Raw genomic sequence first — 18,654 nt, 5'->3', positions numbered from 1 at the left:
CAAAGATCCCAATTATCAAATGGGAGAAAAAGCTGACCTTTATAAAAAATTTATTTAATGTTTATTTTTAAATTATCTGAAAAGATAGTTTTCAACATTCATTCTTTCGCAAACTTTTGAATTCCACATTTTTCTACCATCCTCTCTTTCCTTCCCCCAGCAAGTAATCTGAAATAGGTTATACACGTATAATAATGATTAACATATTTCCACATTAGTCGCATTGTAAAAGAAAAATTAGAACTAAAGGGAAAGCAAAAAAAAAAAACATGAGAGAGAAAGAAGAAGCATAAAAGAAGTGTTAAAATGAGAACATAAAATGCTTTGCCCTGTATTCAGAATCCATAGTTTTTCCTCTGGATGTGGATAGCATTTCCCTCCATCCCTCTCAGGATTGTCCTTGATCTCTGAACTGCTGAGAAGAGCTATGTCCATCACTGTTGATCATTTCCTCGTCCTGCTCACTCAGCATCAGTTCACACAAATCTTGCCAGATTTTTCTGCATTCATAATTTCTTACAGAACAATAGTACCCTTAACATTCATATACCACAGCTTGTTCAGTCATTCCCTCAATTTTCAGTTCTTTGCCATTGCAAAAAGAGCTGCTATAAATATTTTTGAACATATTGGTCTTTGTCCTTTTTTATGATCCCTTTGAGATCTAGACATGGCAGTGGTATTGCTAGGTCAAAGGGTATGCAGTTGTATTGCTCTTTGGACATAATTCCAAAGTGCTCTCCAGAAAGGTTGGATCAGTTCAAATCTCCACCAACAGTGTATCAGTGTCCCAGTTTTCTCAAATCCTCTCCAACATTGATCATTTTCCTTTTTTGTCATTTTTAGTCAATCTAGGAGGTGTGAGACAATTCAAATTAAGCATTTCTCTAATCAATAATGATTGAGATGATTTTTTTCATTTAGATAGTTTTAATTTCTTCATCTAAAAATGCCTGTTCATATCCTTTGATCATTTGTCAATGGGAGAATGACTTGTATTCTTACGAAATTGACTCAATTCTCTATTTTAAAATGAGTCTTTTATCAGAAACACTACCTGTGTATCCCTTCTAATTTTGATTGCATTGGTGTTGTTTGTGCAAAACCTTTTTAATTTAATGTAGTTGAAATTATCCACTTTACAATTTAAAATATTTTCTAACTTTTCTTAGGTTATAAACTTCTCATTCCATAGATTAGAGATAAATTATTCTTTGTTCACCTAATTGGCTTATGGTTTCATTTATGTCTAAATACTATACCTATTCTAACCTTATCTAGATATAGGGTGTGAGATGTGGGTCTACACCTCTTTTCTGCCATACCATTTCCCAGTTTTCCCAGAAAACTAACAGTGAGTTCTTATCCCAGAAACTAGTCTTTGTGTTTATCAAACAATAACTTACCATAGTCATTGACTACTATTTTGGTGCCTAATCTATTCCACTGACCCACTTCTCTCTTTCTTAGCCAGTACCACTAGCTAAGATGACTGCCAGTTTTAGATCTGGTATCATCTCTTTTGAATTTCTTTTCATTAATTCCCTTGATATTCTTGTCCTTTTGTTCCTTCAAAGGAATTTTGTTACTATTTTTTCCTAGGTTTGTAACCTAATTTTATAATACTTTGATTGGTATGGCACTGAATAAGTAATTTAATCTCGATCAAATTGTCATTTTCATTATATTAGCTCTGTCTAACCATAAACATTTGACATGTTTCCACTTGAAAAGTATTTTATGTTTATATAATTTCTGGGTCTGTCTTGAGAGATAGATTCCCATGTATTTTGTGTAGTCTATATTTACTTTAAGTAGAATTTTTCTTTGTCTCTCTTGTTGGGTTTTATTGTAATATGTTGTTGGATTTTATTAGTAATATGTAGAAATGCTAATGATTTGTGTGGATTTATATCCTGTAACTTTGCTAAAGTTGCTGATTGTTTCAAGTAGTTTTAGAATTGATTCTCTAGAATTCTCTAAGTATATCATCTTATCTGCAAAGAGTGAGTTTTGTTTCCTTATTGCTTAATCTAATTCCATCAATTTCTTTTTCTTTTCTTATTGCTAAAGCTAACATTTCTAATACAATATTGATTGAATAATAGTGGTGATAACGGGCAGCCTTATTTCACCCCTAATCTTATTCAGAATGCCTCTAGTTATCCCCATTACATATAATGCTTTCTTATAATTTTTTTAAATAGATGCTGCTTATCATTTTAAGGGAAAATCCACTTATTCCTATGCTCGCTAGTGTTTTTAATAGGACTGGATGCTATCTTTTCTCAAAGGCTTTTCAGCATCTATTGATATAATCATATGCGTTAATTTTGTTACTGTAAAGTCTTAGCTAAAATTTTAGCATCAATATTCATTAGGGAAATTGATCTATAATTTTCTTTGTTTTGATTCTTCTTTGGAATTTAAATAACCCTAATATTAAAGAATGAGTGGATCAAGCAAAAAATTCTAGAAATAATCAAGGTTCATCTAAGATAATGACAATGTTAAGACATTATACAAAAATTTGTGGGATGCAGCTAAACTAGCTATTGAGGGAAATTTTATATCTCTAAATGCTTAAATGAATAATTTAGAGAAAGAGGAGATCAATGAAATGGGCATGCAACTAAAATAGTTTTAAAAAATTAAAATGAAATATTAAACTAGAAATTCTGAAATTCAAAGGAGAAATTTATGAGAATGTGAGAAAACTACTGAACTAAAAAATAAAACTAATAAAAAACAAATAAAATAGATAAAACTTTGGTTAATCTCATTTTTACAAAGAAGGAAGAAAATCAAATTATCAGCATTAAAAATGAAAAGGGTGAAATTACCACCAATAAGGAAGAAATTAAAGCAATAACTCAATCTATTTTGTCCAACTGTCTGCCAATAAACCTGACAATCTAAGTGAAGTGGATGAATATTTGCAAAAATGTAAACTCCCCAGACTCACAGAAGAGGAAATTAAATTCTTAAATAAACCCATTTTAGAAAAAAAGAAATTGAACAAACCATTAAGGAATTCTCTAAGAAAAAAATCTTCTGGGCCAGATGGATTTACAAGTGAATTCTACCAAACATTTAAAGAATGATTAATTCCAATTCTATATAAATTATTTGAAGAAATAGGTGAAGGAATCCTGTCAAATTCCTTTAAGACACCAACATGATGTTGATACCTAAAACACATAAGATTTTTCAATAAAATAATTGCTTTTACATGTAATGGGGGAAAAATAAAAGACTGGGGACTGAGGATTTTGATAAGATGGTAGTACTACTGAGACAGATTCAAACATTTACTACTTTATCAAACATTTGTCAAACAAATTTCAAATTTATCAAACAAATATCAAATATTTACTACTTTACCTTACCTACATGTGTTCCACTGATGAACTACTCTACTTTTTTAGGCAGTTTTGGATTTTTTGTAAGATTCCTTTTTTTTTTTGCAAGGCAAATGGGGTTAAGTGACTTGCCCAAGGCCACACAGCTAGGTAATTATTAAGTGTCTGAGGCCAGATTTGAACTCAGGGACTCCTGACTCCAGGGCCAGTACTCTATCCACTGCGCCACCTAGCTGCCCCAAGATTCCTTTTTTAAATAGAATTTGAGTTCCAGCAGTATTAGACCTCCTTCCTTCACATTCCTTCCCAATCCCAACCCCCCATTCATTATCTTCTTATTCTTGAATGATTGTTCTTCTGGTTGAATTTTGTTATCTCCTCCCTGCCCATCTTTTATTCTTTTGGTATTTTGATTGGTATGGCACTGAATACAAAAATGAATTTGGAAAGAATCCTCATTTTTATTAGAATGGGTTCACCAACTCATGCTTAAGGAAAGTCTTTCCAGTCATTTAGATCTGTCTTTGTTCTTGTCAAAAGTGTTTTGTCTTTGGATTCATAGCTCCTGATTCTGTCTTGGTAAATAGACTCCTAAGCATTTTATATGGTCAGAAGTAATGATCAATAGAATTTCTCTCTTCCTGTTAAATTTGGCAAGATGATGAAAGTAGCTTGGTTTTCTTTTCAGCGAGCTTTCAACTCAATTTCCTAGGAAATATGCTCCAATCAGAATCTGGGGGGAAGGCAAGGCAAGGAGGAGGACAAATCATTCATTTTCCATGGATATGCATATCCACCACGGCCCTTTCTTCATACAGGCCTGTCCAGGTGCCAGAGAACGTCCCAGCAATAAGGTTCACTGCTCCCTTCCTCCCAGGTCACATCCATTCTATGACTGTGGGAGACAAGGATTTCTCTTGGAATCATTCTGCTGTCCACATAGTATGGAATTTATAGGCTTTCTGTTAATGTCTTTTAATGTTTGTGTGTTTCTGTGTGTGTTTGTGTTACTGTGTGTGTATATATGTGTATGGTTACACACTGTCTCCTTCATTCATGTGTGACCTTCTCAAAGGCAGGGAGTCCCATCATATCCAATATGGACTCCTAGGAACACACACACACACACACACACACACACACACACACACACACACAAACAGATGATAGTACTTGAGATTGAGAAGATGCAATGTCAGTGTTCCCAACATGCTCCTATAATTTTACCAGAGACATCTGAGGAAAATGCCTTTAATGCTTATGAAAGGACTGTGGGTTGTACTAAGTGACAAACTGTTCTGTCACCTAAATTTTTACTGAGCTTTGGAAGGTATTGATTGGTAAATCATGGAATGACTCCTTCCTTGGAGCTCCACCTTGCTGTAAGCTCAGGCAGAGAATTATACATATATATATATATATATATATATATATATATATATATATATATATATGATTGTATGATTGTTACTGGGAAGGGGGTTGAGGGGGTAGCTGATCATGGAACAATTAATTTTGGGCTTGAGTGACCTTCCCAGGACAAGTCCACCTTGCAAGACAATACAACAATTAAAAACCTGTGTCCATCCAAGTAGAACACATAGGTGTTCTTGAGCTCTGTGGGAAGGGCTAAGATGATGGTGTAGTCTTGGGGGTCCATTATTATTGGACAGTATGGTTTATACTGATTCACTTCCCTTAGCTCAGGCAAGAAAAGACAGGACTTGTCAGGACTGAGGAATGACTTCTACTTTGTTTTCACTGTTTTCCCCAGGCCCAGAATCTGCCTGTGAAAATGATCTCTAGAAACTGACTAAGTTATTTTTATTAAATTATTAAATTAATTACATATATCATATGAATTACATATGAATTAAATTGAATTAATTACATGAATTAATATAAAAATCATAACTCTTGATAGTACATATCTGGGTGAACTACCCTAAAGAAGTTATTAGTGTTAACAGGAAAGTAGACACTATAACCCTTGTGGTCTAGACCCACTAGTTGTATCTGAAACACCAACTCCCTTAGAAACAATTTTACTCTATTAAAAAAAGGAATCGGGCGGCTAGGTGGCGTAGTGGGCGGCTAGGTGGCGTAGTGGGCAGCTAGGTGGCGTAGTGGATAAAGCACCGGCCTTGGAGTCAGGAGTACCTGGGTTCAAATCCGGTCTCAGACACTTAATAATTACCTAGCTGTGTGGCCTTGGGCAAGCCACTTAACCCTGTTTGCCTTGCAAAAACCTTAAAAAAAAAAAAAGGAATCGGGCAGCTAGGTGGCACAGTGTATAGAGCACTGGCTCTGAAGTCAGGAGGACTTGAGTTCAAATCCAGAAAAGAGATTTAATAATTACTTAGCTGTGTGACCTTGGGCAAGTCAATTCACCCCATTGCCTTGCAAAAATAAAAGAATGGAGTCAACAAAATATTTCTTAAAATAACTTCACAGATGCTAGTTACAAGCTCCTGAGCTGAAGGGTCTTGATCTTCCCCTCTCCTGGAAGGGCCTCTGAAAAGGTTAGAAGAGGCCTGTAGTTTCTGGGTCAGGGTCTCCAGGGCCTCTACTTCAGGAGAGGCCTCAGCAGTCTTCCCCCCCCATTTCCTCCCAACTACATTGCTTTTGGACTTCTCTGGCCTCTCCATCAGGCCTCCTTTCCCAGAAACCTTATTGCTAGGAAATCTCATTATTTTACAAGATTGAATCTGTCTCAGTAGTACTCCCATCTTCTCAAAACCCTCAGTCCCCAGACTGGAGAGTAGGGACATAGGCTCCAGGCCCTCTGTTTATGGAAGGGACTCAATCTATCTTCTCTCCAGTGACCACCAGCTCCCCCTGCTTTTGGGCCTCTCCATCCTGCCCTTCAGTGTGTACCTTTTCCTCTGCCCATCTTTCCATACATCCCTCCCCATTCAGTTTCCTTTTAATCATTTAAGGGGAGGAACTATCTGTTTTTATTTATATTTTATCCTAGTTTAACATAGTCTTTGGCCCATAGTTAGTTGGTTGGTTCTGGTCCTTCATTATCCAGGAAGACCAAAATGACATCACTATGTTTGAGAAATGACAGTGTGTCCAACTGTGGCTGATCAGATCAATAGGAGCTCAGAATGCTCTGCCACAGACTAGACACAAATAGTCCATGTGAACACTTGGGGTACTTAACTCAAAACTTACCATATCTCACATTCCCTTTGAGCTGCTTTCATTCTGCCTTCCTCACACTGTGCTGGGTGGTCCTGTGCCTCTGTCTCCCGTGCTGTAAATCAATTCTAAAGTTCTTCAAGGAGACCTTCAGGGTGTCCTGGTATCACTTCTTGTGAGCACTCATCCTGTGGGAGTTCTATATAAAGTAGCGTTTTTGGCAAACATGCATCTGGCATTCTAATAATGTGTCCAGTCCATCGTAGTTGCACTCTCTAGAAATATTTCAATGCTTGGCAGTTTCACTCAAGAAAGGACTTCCAGATCTGGGATCTTCTCCTGTCACGTGATCTTCAGAATCTTCCTAAAACAATTTAAATGGAGGCAATTCAGTTTCCTGACATGGTGCTGGTAGACCATGCAGGCTTCACAGGCATATAGCAAAGAGGTCAGCACAATGGCTCTATAGACCTTCAGTTAGGTAGTCAGTCTAATATCTCTTCTTTCCCATACTTTCTTTCAGAGCCTCCCAAATACTAGCTAAACTAACTAGCTCTGGCAATGCAAGTGGCAACCTCATTGTCAGTGTGAACTTCCTTAGAAAGGACACAGCCAAGGTAAATGAACCTGATCAGTGTTCAAAACTTCTTCATTTACTGTCATCAATGGTTCCACATACGGATGGTGTGGTGCTGGCTGATAGAGCACCTGTGTTATCTTGGTGTTAATTATTAGACCAAAATTAGCACATAGTAGGTGCTTAAGAAATGTCTATTGACTGACTTAAAACAGTCCCTAGACTTCTAGAGACACTGAAGAAAACAGCCTGTAACAATGGTTTTCCTTCCTAATATCCCTTCCCCACATTCATTATGGGAGGAAAGATCATGTGGAGGTTAAATTCCCCATCCCAACTATAGGAGAGATCCTGCTCAGGATTAAGCTTCAGTATTAAGAGGGTGAGATGAATTGGAAAACAAATAAAATATTTTTTTTTTAGAAATAGGGTGAGATGAGTATTTGTGGTCTAGCCTGCACACAGGTCACGTGGGGAGGGAGGTGTCAAAGGGCACAAGTGTGATAAGAACAATGTCTATTGAGTTCCCTTTTACATAGTAGGGGCTAGCAGAAAAATTGTCCCTAAGTTTTGATTGGTCCAGGCACCTAGGATTTCAGCTACTTTCATGAATTCCCAATTTGCTTGGTTGTTGTCCTGGAAACCAGGAGACATAGATGATAAAGTAGAACATTCTGTTCTTTAGGAGATGAGTATTTCTTTGCAAATGGATAAATGTTGAAAACTACCTTTCCATGTAATTGGAAAAAATAAATAAAATTTCAATCAAAAATATATTTTAAAAAAAAAGAAATAATATAGAGGGAGAAGAGATGAAGGCCCAGGATAGACCCCTGGAGGAAATCTACAATTAGCATGAATTAGATGAAAATCCAACAAAGGAGACTGAGAAGAAGCAATCAGACAGGTAAGAAGAGAAGTAAGTAATGTCATGAAAACTTTAAGAAAAGAGATTATTTCCCCCAAGATGGTACCAAAGCCCAAGAAGGAAGCCGTCGTCACCCCTAAGACAGAAGCCAAAGCCAAGGCCTTGAAGGCCAAGAAGGCGGTGTTGAAGGGTGTCCACAGCCACAAAAAGAAGATCCGAACCTCCCCCACCTTCCAGAGACCCAAGACACTGAGACTTCAAAGGCAGTCAAAATACCCTCGGAAAAGTGCCCCTTGGAGAAACAAGCTTGATCACTATGCCATCATTAAGTTCCCCTTGACCACCAAATCTGCTATGAAAAAGACTGAGGATAATAACACCCTAGTCTTCATTGTGGATGTCAAGGCCAACAAGCACCAAATCAAGCAGGCTGTAAAGAAACTATATGACATCGATGTGGCAAAGGTCAACACACTGATCTGGCCTGATGGAGAGAAGAAGGCCTATGTCCGCCTTGTTCCAGACTATGATGCTTTAGATGTTGCCAACAAGATTGGAATCATCTAAACTGTCCAGCTGCCCTGCTTCTTCACCCACAATAAAAAAGTTTTCCAGGAAAAAAAAAAGAGAGATTATTAAGATGAGGGTGGCAGAGGTTGCAAAGAAGTCAAGAAGAATGAGTATTGTGGAGACTTCCAGCCAAGAGAAGACAGGCACAGTTAAAAACACCTGAATCTTCTTCTCATCAGATCTGGCTTGAAGTCAACTTACACATACTCAGTTAACTTATAAAACATCTAACCTTTCAAGTATTAAAAGGGGGAAAGGGGAGAGGGGGCAAGAAAAAGGGAAGGGGAGTGGGGGAAATAAGGGGAAATAACAAAAGGAAGGGAAGGGAAAAGGGAAAAAGGGAAAGGGGAAAGAAAGGGGAGGGTGTGATATAGGTGGGCAAAAACACTGAAGAGGGTGGTTTTCAGAAACAAAAGACTGGGGAATATGTATAAAAGGGGGGAAAGGGGGAAAAATACAAACAGAGTGAAGATAGCACAGAGGGCAATAAAGAATTAGTAATCATAACCTTGAATGTTAATGGGATGAACTCTCCCTTAAAACGTAAGCACATAGCAGAATGGATTAAAAACCAGAATCCTACAATATGCTGCTTACAAGAAACTCATTTGAAGCAGAGAGATACATATAGAGTAAAGGTAAAAGGTTGGAACAAAATATATTTTGCTTCAGCTGAAGTAAAAAAAGCAGGAGTAGCAATCCTTATCTCAGACAAAGCAGCAGCAAAAATAGATAGCATTAAAAGAGATAAGGAAGGAAACTTTATCCTCCTAAAAGGTACCATAGACAATAAAATCATTTCAATAGTGAATATATATGCACCCAGTGGGATAGCACCCAAATTCTTAGAGGAGAAGCTGAAAGAATTACAGGAAGACATAGACAGCAAAACTCTAATAGTGGGAGAGCTCAACCTCCCGCTATCAGATCTAGATAAATCAAATCATAAAACAAACAAGAAAGAAATTAGGGAGGTTAAATAGATTGTTAGAAAAATTAGATAAGGTAGACTTATGGAGGAAACTGAATGGGGATAGGAAGGAATATACCTTTTTCTCTGCAGTACATGGAACTTATACAAAAATTGACCATGTACTAGGACATAAAAACCTAATGATCAACTGCAGAAAGGCAGAAATTGTGAATACATCTTTCTCAGATCCCAATGCAATAAAAGTTATATGCAATACAGGGCCAAGGAGATATAGACCCAGAACAAATTGGAAACTGAATAACCTCATTTTAAAAAATGAGTAGACCAAAAACCAAATTATAGAAAGAATTAACCATTTTATCCTAGATAATGATAATAATGAAACAACATACCAAAACCTATGGGATTCATTCAAAGCAACTCTCAGGGGATACATTATAGCTCTAAATGCTTATATGAATAAATTGGAGAAAGAGGAAATCAATGAACTAAACATGCAACTAAAAAAATTAGAGAAAGAACAAATCAAAAATTCCCAATTAAGTACCAAATTAGAAATTCTAAAAATTAAAGGAGAAATTAATAAAATTGAAAGCAAAAAAAGCTATTGAATTAATAAATAAAACCAAAAGTTGGTATTATGAAAAAACCAAAAAAATTGATAAACCTCTGGTCAATTTGATTAAAAAAAAAGAAAGAAGAAAACCAAATTGCTAGTATCATAAATGAAAAAGGTGAACTCACCACCAATGAGGAGGAAATTAAAGTAATAATTCGAAACTATTTTGCCCAACTCTATGCCAATAAATTTGATAATCTAAGTGAAATGGATGAATATTTACAAAAATATAAGTTGCCCAAGTTAAATGAAAAAGAGATTAAATACCTAAACAACCCTATCTCAGAAAAAGAAATTCAGCAAGCCATTACTGAACTCCTTAAAAAAAAATCTCCAGGGCCTGATGGATTCACAAGTGAATTCCACCAGACATTTAAGGAACAATTGGTTCCAATCCTATATAAAGTCTTTGGAAAAATAGGGAAAGATGGAACTCTGCCTAACTCTTTCTACAAAACCAATATGGTACTGTTACCTAAACCAGGAAGAGTAAAAACAGAAAAAAAAAATTATAGACCTATCTCCCTGATGAATATAGATGCAAAAATCCTAAATAAAATCTTAGCAAAATGATTACAAGTCATCACTAGGATAATACATTATGATCAAGTAGGATTTATTCCAGGAATGCAGGGTTGGTTCAATATTAGGAAAACTGTTAGTATACTCAATTATATCAGCAACAAATCTATCAGGAATCATATGATCATATCAATAGAGGCTGAAAAAGCTTTTGACAAAATACAGCATCCATTCCTATTAAAAACATTAGACAGTGTAGGAATAAATGGACTGTTCCTTAAAATAATTAGCAGTATCTATCTGAAACCATCAACAAGCATTATATTCAATGGGGAGAGGCTAGAGCCATTCCCAATAAGATCAGGGGTCAAATAAGGGTGCCCATTATCACCACTACTATTTAATATTGTATTAGAAATGTTAGCATCAGCAATTAGAGAAGAAAAAGAAATTAAAGCAATTAGAATTGGGAAGGAAGAGACAAAACTCTCACTCTTTGCAGATGACATGATGGTCTACCTAGAGAATCCCAAGAAATCATCTAAAAAAACTACTGGAAACAATTAGCAATTTTAGCAAAGTTGCAGGTTATAAAATAAACCCTCATAAATCCTCAACTTTTCTATATATGTCTAGAAAGAAACAGCAGGAAGAGCTAGAAAGAGAAATCCCATTCAAAGTAACCTCAGACAATATAAAATATTTGGGAGTCTATTTGCCAAGACAGACTCACAACCTTTTTGAAAACAATTATAAAACACTACTCACACAAATTAAATCAGATTTAAATAACTAGGCAAATATCAACTGCTCATGGATAGGTAGAGCTAATATAATAAAAATGACAATTCTACCAAAACTAAACTATCTGTTTAGTGCCCTACCAATCAAAATTCCAAAAAATTAACAAGTTAGAAAAAATTGTAAGTAAATTCATATGGAGAAATAAAAAGTCAAGAATTGCCAGGAACTTAATGAAAAAAAGTACAAAAGAAGATGGCTTAGCCCTACCCGATCTAAAATTATATTATAAAGCATCAGTCATCAAAACTGTTTGGTATTGGTTAAGAAATAGAATGGTGGACCAGTGGAATAGACTAGGTGTAAAAGCAGGAGATGATTAGAGTAAGCTGCTGTTTGATAAACCCAAAGAGTCAGGCCATTGGGATAAAAACTCCCTCTTTGATAAAAATTGCTGGGATAATTGGAAGTGAGTATGGAAGAAACTTAGATTAGACCAACACCTCACACCCTTTACCAAGATAAGATCCAAATGGTTACAGGACATAGAGATAAAAAACAATACTATAAGCAAATTAGAATATCAAGGACTAGTCTACCTGTCAGATCTGTGGAAAGGGGAACAGTTTATGACTAAGGAAGAGTTGGAGAACATCACCAAAATCCAATTAGATGATTTCGATTACATTAAAAAGTTTTTGCACAGATAAAACCAATGTAACCAAGATCAAAAGAAATGTAGTAAATTGGGAAACAATCTTTACAACTAATGATTCTGACAAAGGACTCATTTCTAAAATATACAGAGAACTGAGTCATATTTTTAAAACAAAAAGCCACTCCCCAATTGACAAATGGTCAGAGGATATGCAAAGGCAATTTACAGATGAGGAGATCAAAGTAATCTATAGCCATATGAAAAAATGCTCTAAATCATTAATTATTAGAGAAATGCAAATTAAAGCTTCTCTGAGGTACCACCTCACACCTCTCAGATTGGCCAGTATGACCAGTAAGGATAATGATCATTGTTGGAAGGGATGTGGGAAATCTGGGACACTATTACACTGTTGGTGGAGCTATGAACTCATCCAACCCTTCTGGAGAGCTATTTGGAACTATTCCAAAAGGGCAACAAAAATGTGCATACCCTTTGACCCAGCAATATCACTACTGGATCTATACCCTGAAGAGATGAGGAAAAAGGGTAAAAACATTACTTGTACAAAAATATTTATAGCAGCCCTGTTTGTGGTGGCAAAGAATTGGAAATCCAGTAAATGTCCTTCAACTGGGGAATGGCTTAGCAAACTGTGGTATATGTATGTCATGGAACACTATTGTTCTATTAGAAACCAGGAGGGATGAGATTTCAGGGAAACCTGGAGGGATTTGTATGAACTGATGCTGAGTGAGATGAGCAGAACCAGAAAAACACTGTACAACCTAACAGCAACATGGGAGTGATGCTCAACTTTGAAGGACTTGCTCATTCCATCAGGGCAATAATCGGGAACAATTTTGGGCTGTCTGCAAAGGAGAATACCATCTGTATCCAGATAAGGAGCTGTGGAGTTTGAACAAAGTACAAGGACTATTCCCTTTAATTTAGAAAAAAAAAACAGATAGCTTATTGTCTAATCTTGTTAGCTCTTAGACTTCTCTACTCTTTAAGGATATGATTTCTCTCTCATAACCAATTTGGATCAAGGTACAACATGGAAACAAAGTAAAGACTGACAGAGTGCTCTCTGTAGGGGGAGGTGGAGCAAGATTGGGGAAAATGTAAAACTCAAATAATATCATTAATAAAAATAAATTTAAATAAAAAGTGAACATTTAAAAAAATGAGTATTGTGGGAAAAGTTATTAGTTTTGACAATTAAGAACTGGGTAGTAGCTTTTTAAAATTAAATTTTTATTTCATTTCCGTTCTAAATTCTCTCTCTTTGCCTTTGTCTCTGTCTCTCATTTTTCATTTCCCCTATACAATGAGAAGAACAAAACCCATATTACAAATATGTATGATCATGGAAAGCAAATTTCTTCATTAGCTATAGCCAATAAAAAAGTAATAAAAAGAAAGAGAAGAAATTATGCTTCAGTCTCCACTCTGAGTCCACTAGTTTTCTGTCTGGAGATTGACAGCTTGTTTCATCATGATTCCTTTAGAAATGTGATTGGTCTTTTAACAGCAACATTGTGAGATGATCAAATATGCTGGACTTATTGGCAATTCAGTGATCAAGGCAATTCTAAAAGATTTGTGATGGAAAATCTCCACATCCAGAGGGAAAAATCCATGGTGTATGAATGCAGACTATTTTCATTTTTTATAAATTTGTTTTGTTTTCTTTGTTTCTCATGGTTTTTATTATCTTTAATTCTGATTCTTCTTTTACAACGTGACTAATACGGAAATATGTTAAACATGTATAACCCATATCAGATTACTCCTTGTCATGGGGGGGGGGGGGAGAAGGAAGGGAGGTAGAAAAATGTGGAATTCAAAAACTTAGAAAAGATGAATGTTTAAAACTATCTTTGCATGAAATTGAAAAAATAAAATAACAGAAAAAGAATTGTGATTGGTTGTTGTATTGGCCAGAGTTGCAAAGACATTCAAAATTGATTATCTTTGTAATGTTATTATACAAATTGATCTACTGGTTCTGCTCATTTCATACTACATTAGTTCATTCATGTCTTCTCAAATTTTTTCTGAAATCATAACCTTCATCATTTCTTATAACACAATGATATCCAATTGCCATAATCCATTCTGTTATTCTCTAACTAAAGAGCATCTTCTTAATTTCTAATATTTGGCCACCACAAAAAAGAGCTACTATAAATACTTATGTATATATGGGTCATTTTCATCTTTCTTTGATCTCTTTGGGGCATAAACCTAGCAGTAGTATCTGGATCCAAGAATGTGCACAATGTAATAGTTTTTTGGCATAGTTTCAACATATTTTCCAGAATGGCTAGACCAGTTCACAGTTCCACCAATATTGCATTAGTGGACCTATTTTCCCACATCTCCTTCAGCATTTATCATTTTCCTTTTCTGGTATCTTAGCCAAGCCATATGGGTGTGGGGTGGTATTCGAATTTTTTAATATGCTATTGATAACTTTGGTTTCTTCTTTTGAAAATTGCCTCTTCTGATCCTTTAATCATTTATCAACTGAGGAATTTCTTCTACTCTTTCCTTCTATATATTTTAGAAAAAGAGACTTTTAACAGAAACTTAGTTTCCTGTTTTTATTCTAATTTTAGCAACTTTGGTTTTGTGAAAAATTTTTAATTTTAAGTAATCAAAATTATTCCTCCTGTAAAGCTCTCTATCTCTTGTCTGATCATAAACTCTTTCCCCACCCGATCCATTTGTCTTCCTTGTTACAATAATTTGTGTCTAAATCATGTACCTGTTTTGAGCTTATCCTGGTATGTGGTATGAGTTATTGATCTGTCCCTAGTTTTTGCCAGACTGCTTTCAAATTTTCCCAAAAGTTTCTATCACTCAGAACCCCAGTAACTGGGATCTTTGAGTTTATCACACACTTCCATTATGCTCATTCATTTCTGTATTTGGTATACCTGATCATACTCTGCTTCTTACCCACTACCAAACTGTTTCAACAATTATAGTTTTGTTGTGTAGTGGGGATCTCACATTTCTAGGTTTCCTTATTTCCTTTATTTCCCTCTCTGCCCTTGATATTCTTGACATTTCTGTTTCTCCAAATGAATTTTGTTAATATTTTTCAGACTATAAAATTATTCTTTGATAGTTTCATTGGCATGACACTGAATAAGAAAATTCCTCTATGTGGTATTGTCATCCTTCTTACATTGACTTGGCCTACCCATGAGCCCACACGGGAAAAGTATTTTGTGACTGTGTTCATACAGGTGTTATTATTGTCTGCATTTTACAATGAAGGAATCTGAGGTAGAAGTAAGTGACTTTTATCCAAGATATATCACAGCAAGTAAATGATTATGGTCAGACTGGAATTCTGGACTGCAAGGACTGTGCTGTGTCCACTGTACCACCACTACCAATCTCTTTCTGACTGACTTCTAAGCCTGAAATCATTTTGGAGTTGCTTATCTCACCCAGCTGATTCCTATTAAGGTTAAGCAGGAAGACCCATAGGTTTGACCTCTCCCCTCCTGCTGAGATAATCTCCTCTCCATCCCTCCTCAGTCCATGCTCAGGTCTAGTCCTTCCTAACCTGGAATGTCCTCTCCTACTTCCATCCTAAGACCAAAGCTCCCCAGGCAGACTTCTTTCCTTAAAATGGCGTAAAAGTGCTTTTGAAGAGTCACTTTTACAGAGGTTGAAAACAGAGACAGATTAAGTTCCTCCCTTACTCCTCTCCAAGGGACCTTCCCTCCTTGACTGTAGGTCATGTCCTCCCATATCATGTCCATTGCTACAAAGACCATACATCTAAGCTGGGGATCTCTAGGTTCTGTCTGGATGGCTCCTCTATCTGTATCAACCCTTAGAGTGAGAAGCATCAGTCAAGCCAGGCCCATGTGAATGAAATGGGGCAGCTAAGTGGTAAAGTGGATAGAGAACTGGTCTTGGATTCAGGAGGATGGGAGTTTGAATCCAACCTCAAACACTTGCCACTTACAATGTGACATTGGGCAAATCAATTAACCTTGATTGCCTTGCATCCAGGGCCATCTGCAGTCAACCTGATTTATATCTGACCACTGGACCCAGATGACTCTGGAGGAGAAAATGAGGCTGGTGACTTAGCACAACCCCCCCCACACTCAAATCCAATTCAACTGCTTGTCAGGACATTACCTCCCTGATGTCATGGTCTTCTTCAAAAATGAAGGGCAGGGGCAGTTAGGTGGTGCAAAGGATAGAGCACTGGCCCTGGAGTCAGGAGGACTTGAGTTTATCTGGCCTCAGACACTTAATAATTACCTAGCTGTGTGACCCCATTGCCTTGCAAAAGCCAAAAAATAAAAATTTTAAAAATAAGCAAGATGACAAAGAGATTGATCATCAAAAAGGGAAAAGAACCTACATTATGAAAATGAAGGACAAACCATTATTATGTGAATGAAATGGTTGAGTGGAATACTGGGGAATGAACCCTAAAGGAACAGGCAGGCTTGCTTTGATCATTGACTATAGCTACATGAGTACTTGGAAGCTGGGAGGCTGACATGCATGAAGTATATAGAAGACAGGGATATGGAGAGGGGCAGATTCCTGGCTCATTCCTAAGTTCTAATGCTGAGAATAACATATAAAGCAATGGGAATCAGTTCAATGCAAAGCTGTCTTGGCAAATGGGGAAGAGGAAATAAAAAAAGACGGGGAAGAGGCCCCCATTTACCACATACACTCTTATATAGAGAGTAACTCCCATAGAAGCAACACTGCATTGAAGATCCCAAAGACATGGGCTCATTCAGCAGGAAGAGGTTACTCCAGTGGGGAGGTAGGTTCCTACTGGAGGAGAGGGTGTGCTCCCAATACCTTCCCAGAGTAGAATTCTCAAGAAAGGCAATTCCTGTTTTACATAAAATCCAATCACACAAATCAGACTTTGCATGAACAATTCTGAAGGAAATCCACATTCCAAAAAAATCACCTGTTACTTTCACTGTACAGTACTGGGCTCTCGTTTGCGCTCTCTCTCTCTCTCTCTCTGTCTCTGTCTCCCCTTCCCCCACTACAGCCCCCAGGGTTGCCTTCACTTCAGGGTCTCCTACCTCCCTACTCCAACAAAAACACCCTACAAAAAAATCAATCTTAAAAAACCCTTCCATGTGAAAGCAGAAGAGTTTCAGAGAGACCAAATCTGCTCTGGATGACGTTTGGCTTGAATGCAGAGAGGCTTTTGCCTCCCTTCAGCACATGTGTCTTCTAACCCTCCCCATCAGCATCCACATGTCTGTCTCCAGGCCCAGGGTTTTACCTCCTCCTCTTCCTTCTCCACCTTAGCCTCCATGTGTCCTTGAGTCATGCTCAGACCCCTTCCCTCCAGGGATAGACAGGTCCCCTTCCTGTCTCACCTCCTTCCTCACCTAAGCAGACAAATTTATATGAAGTAAAGTGTCAGCCAGAGATCTGACATTAATAAATTGCTTAAATAAATGGAGAAGTATCTGTGATTTGGGGTGCTCCACTGCTGGCCAATTAGCATATCAGGATGAGGGCAAAAGTTGATTGGGAGGGTTTGTCATCAGGGAGAAAAAGAAGCTGGTGGCAGACAAAATCTTTTGGGGGGGGGTCTTATTCTTAATAAACCTTGAACCTCCCTCAAGGAGAGACCATCATGGTGGTCTCAAGACCATCTGGTCCAATATAATAACAACCTACTTTCCCATTCCCCAGCTTCACCTATCACCTATATCTCCAGAGAGGCATCTGGCTGAGCCTGAGGCATGAGTCTGGTGGCAGTAGCTATAACTGCCCCCAAGATTTAGGGGATCTTTTCAGAGAAGAACTCGACTCCCTCTGAGGTTTCTTCCAGTTCTTACAAGAAGAATCTTGTGACTAGATCTGACCCTCAGTTGTGATTCCCCCCAGGGTCAAAACAGGCTCTGGTCTAGCCCTAAAGAGTGAGTAGAGACTCATATGTGGGAACATAAAGGGATGATTCTCAACAAGGAGCAGTTCTGGATCCACAGCCCTTTCCCTAAAGAAAACTAAATTCCACGTTTCTCTCCAAGTTCATCCCTGATTCCTCACCCAGGTCTTCTAGTTCTCAGAGAAGATATGATCTGTTTTATTGAGCAAAGGGAAGCACCATGGATACAGGAGCCAGAAGGACTGGGGAGCCATTGTTAAGGTGACTGAGGTGAAAGAGGTGTATGACAGCTGGAATTCCAAGAGACTTCTCTGTGGTGTGGTGAAACAAGGCTAGATTTGGGGGCAGGAAAACCTGCCTTGGATTTCTTTTTTTCAGACTTGTTAGCCATGGCTTCCTGGGCAAGTTCCTGAACCAGTGAGCAGCCTCAGTTTTAGGGGGTTGGATTCCTGGTCTTTCAGTTCTCTTCCACTGATTAATCTATGATCCTCAAAAATAAAGTACAAAAGAGTCTGCTTCCATCGGTATGGAGACACTATTAGCTTTTTCTCTGGGAACTGATAGAATTCTTCATCATAAGTCCTTCAGGGATGTCTTGGATCATTGTATCACTGAGCAAAGTTAAGTCAATCATAGCTGATCATCTGATAATATTACTGTTATTGTATTCATGGTACATTTCATTTTTCATCAGCTCATGCATATCTTTCCAGGTTTTTCTGAGAGCATCCTGCTC

At 37.2% G+C, this 18,654-nt stretch overlaps 1 protein-coding gene and 1 long non-coding RNA gene across 6 annotated transcripts in view; one reads left to right on the top strand and one right to left on the bottom strand.

The window, feature by feature from the left end:
• Window positions 1–18,654, bottom strand: part of LOC141489197 (uncharacterized) — a 148,028-nt gene that overhangs the window by 121,609 nt on the left and 7,765 nt on the right. For all 5 annotated transcript variants that reach the window (XR_012468936.1, XR_012468932.1, XR_012468933.1 and 2 more), the window contains exon 2: window positions 6,543–6,873. This is a non-coding gene — a long non-coding RNA (uncharacterized LOC141489197). The remainder of the gene's footprint in view (window positions 1–6,542; window positions 6,874–18,654) is intronic.
• Window positions 8,054–8,561, top strand: LOC141489196 (large ribosomal subunit protein uL23-like). The gene has a single exon (XM_074189980.1). The coding sequence runs from the start codon at window positions 8,054–8,056 to the stop codon at window positions 8,519–8,521; it is 468 nt and encodes a 155-aa protein (XP_074046081.1). The 3' UTR covers window positions 8,522–8,561.

This window comes from Macrotis lagotis, chromosome 5 (assembly GCF_037893015.1).
Source record: "Macrotis lagotis isolate mMagLag1 chromosome 5, bilby.v1.9.chrom.fasta, whole genome shotgun sequence".
Classification (NCBI taxonomy): Eukaryota; Metazoa; Chordata; class Mammalia; order Peramelemorphia; family Peramelidae; genus Macrotis; species Macrotis lagotis.
The sequence above is the reverse complement of the archived record's forward strand: the minus strand, read 5'-3'. Positions and strand labels throughout refer to the sequence as shown.

Bases quoted from the DNA above. Each gene is read 5' to 3' on its own strand.
- LOC141489196 (XM_074189980.1), top strand. From the start codon at position 8,054: ATGGTACCAAAGCCCAAGAAGGAAGCCGTCGTCACCCCTAAGACAGAA.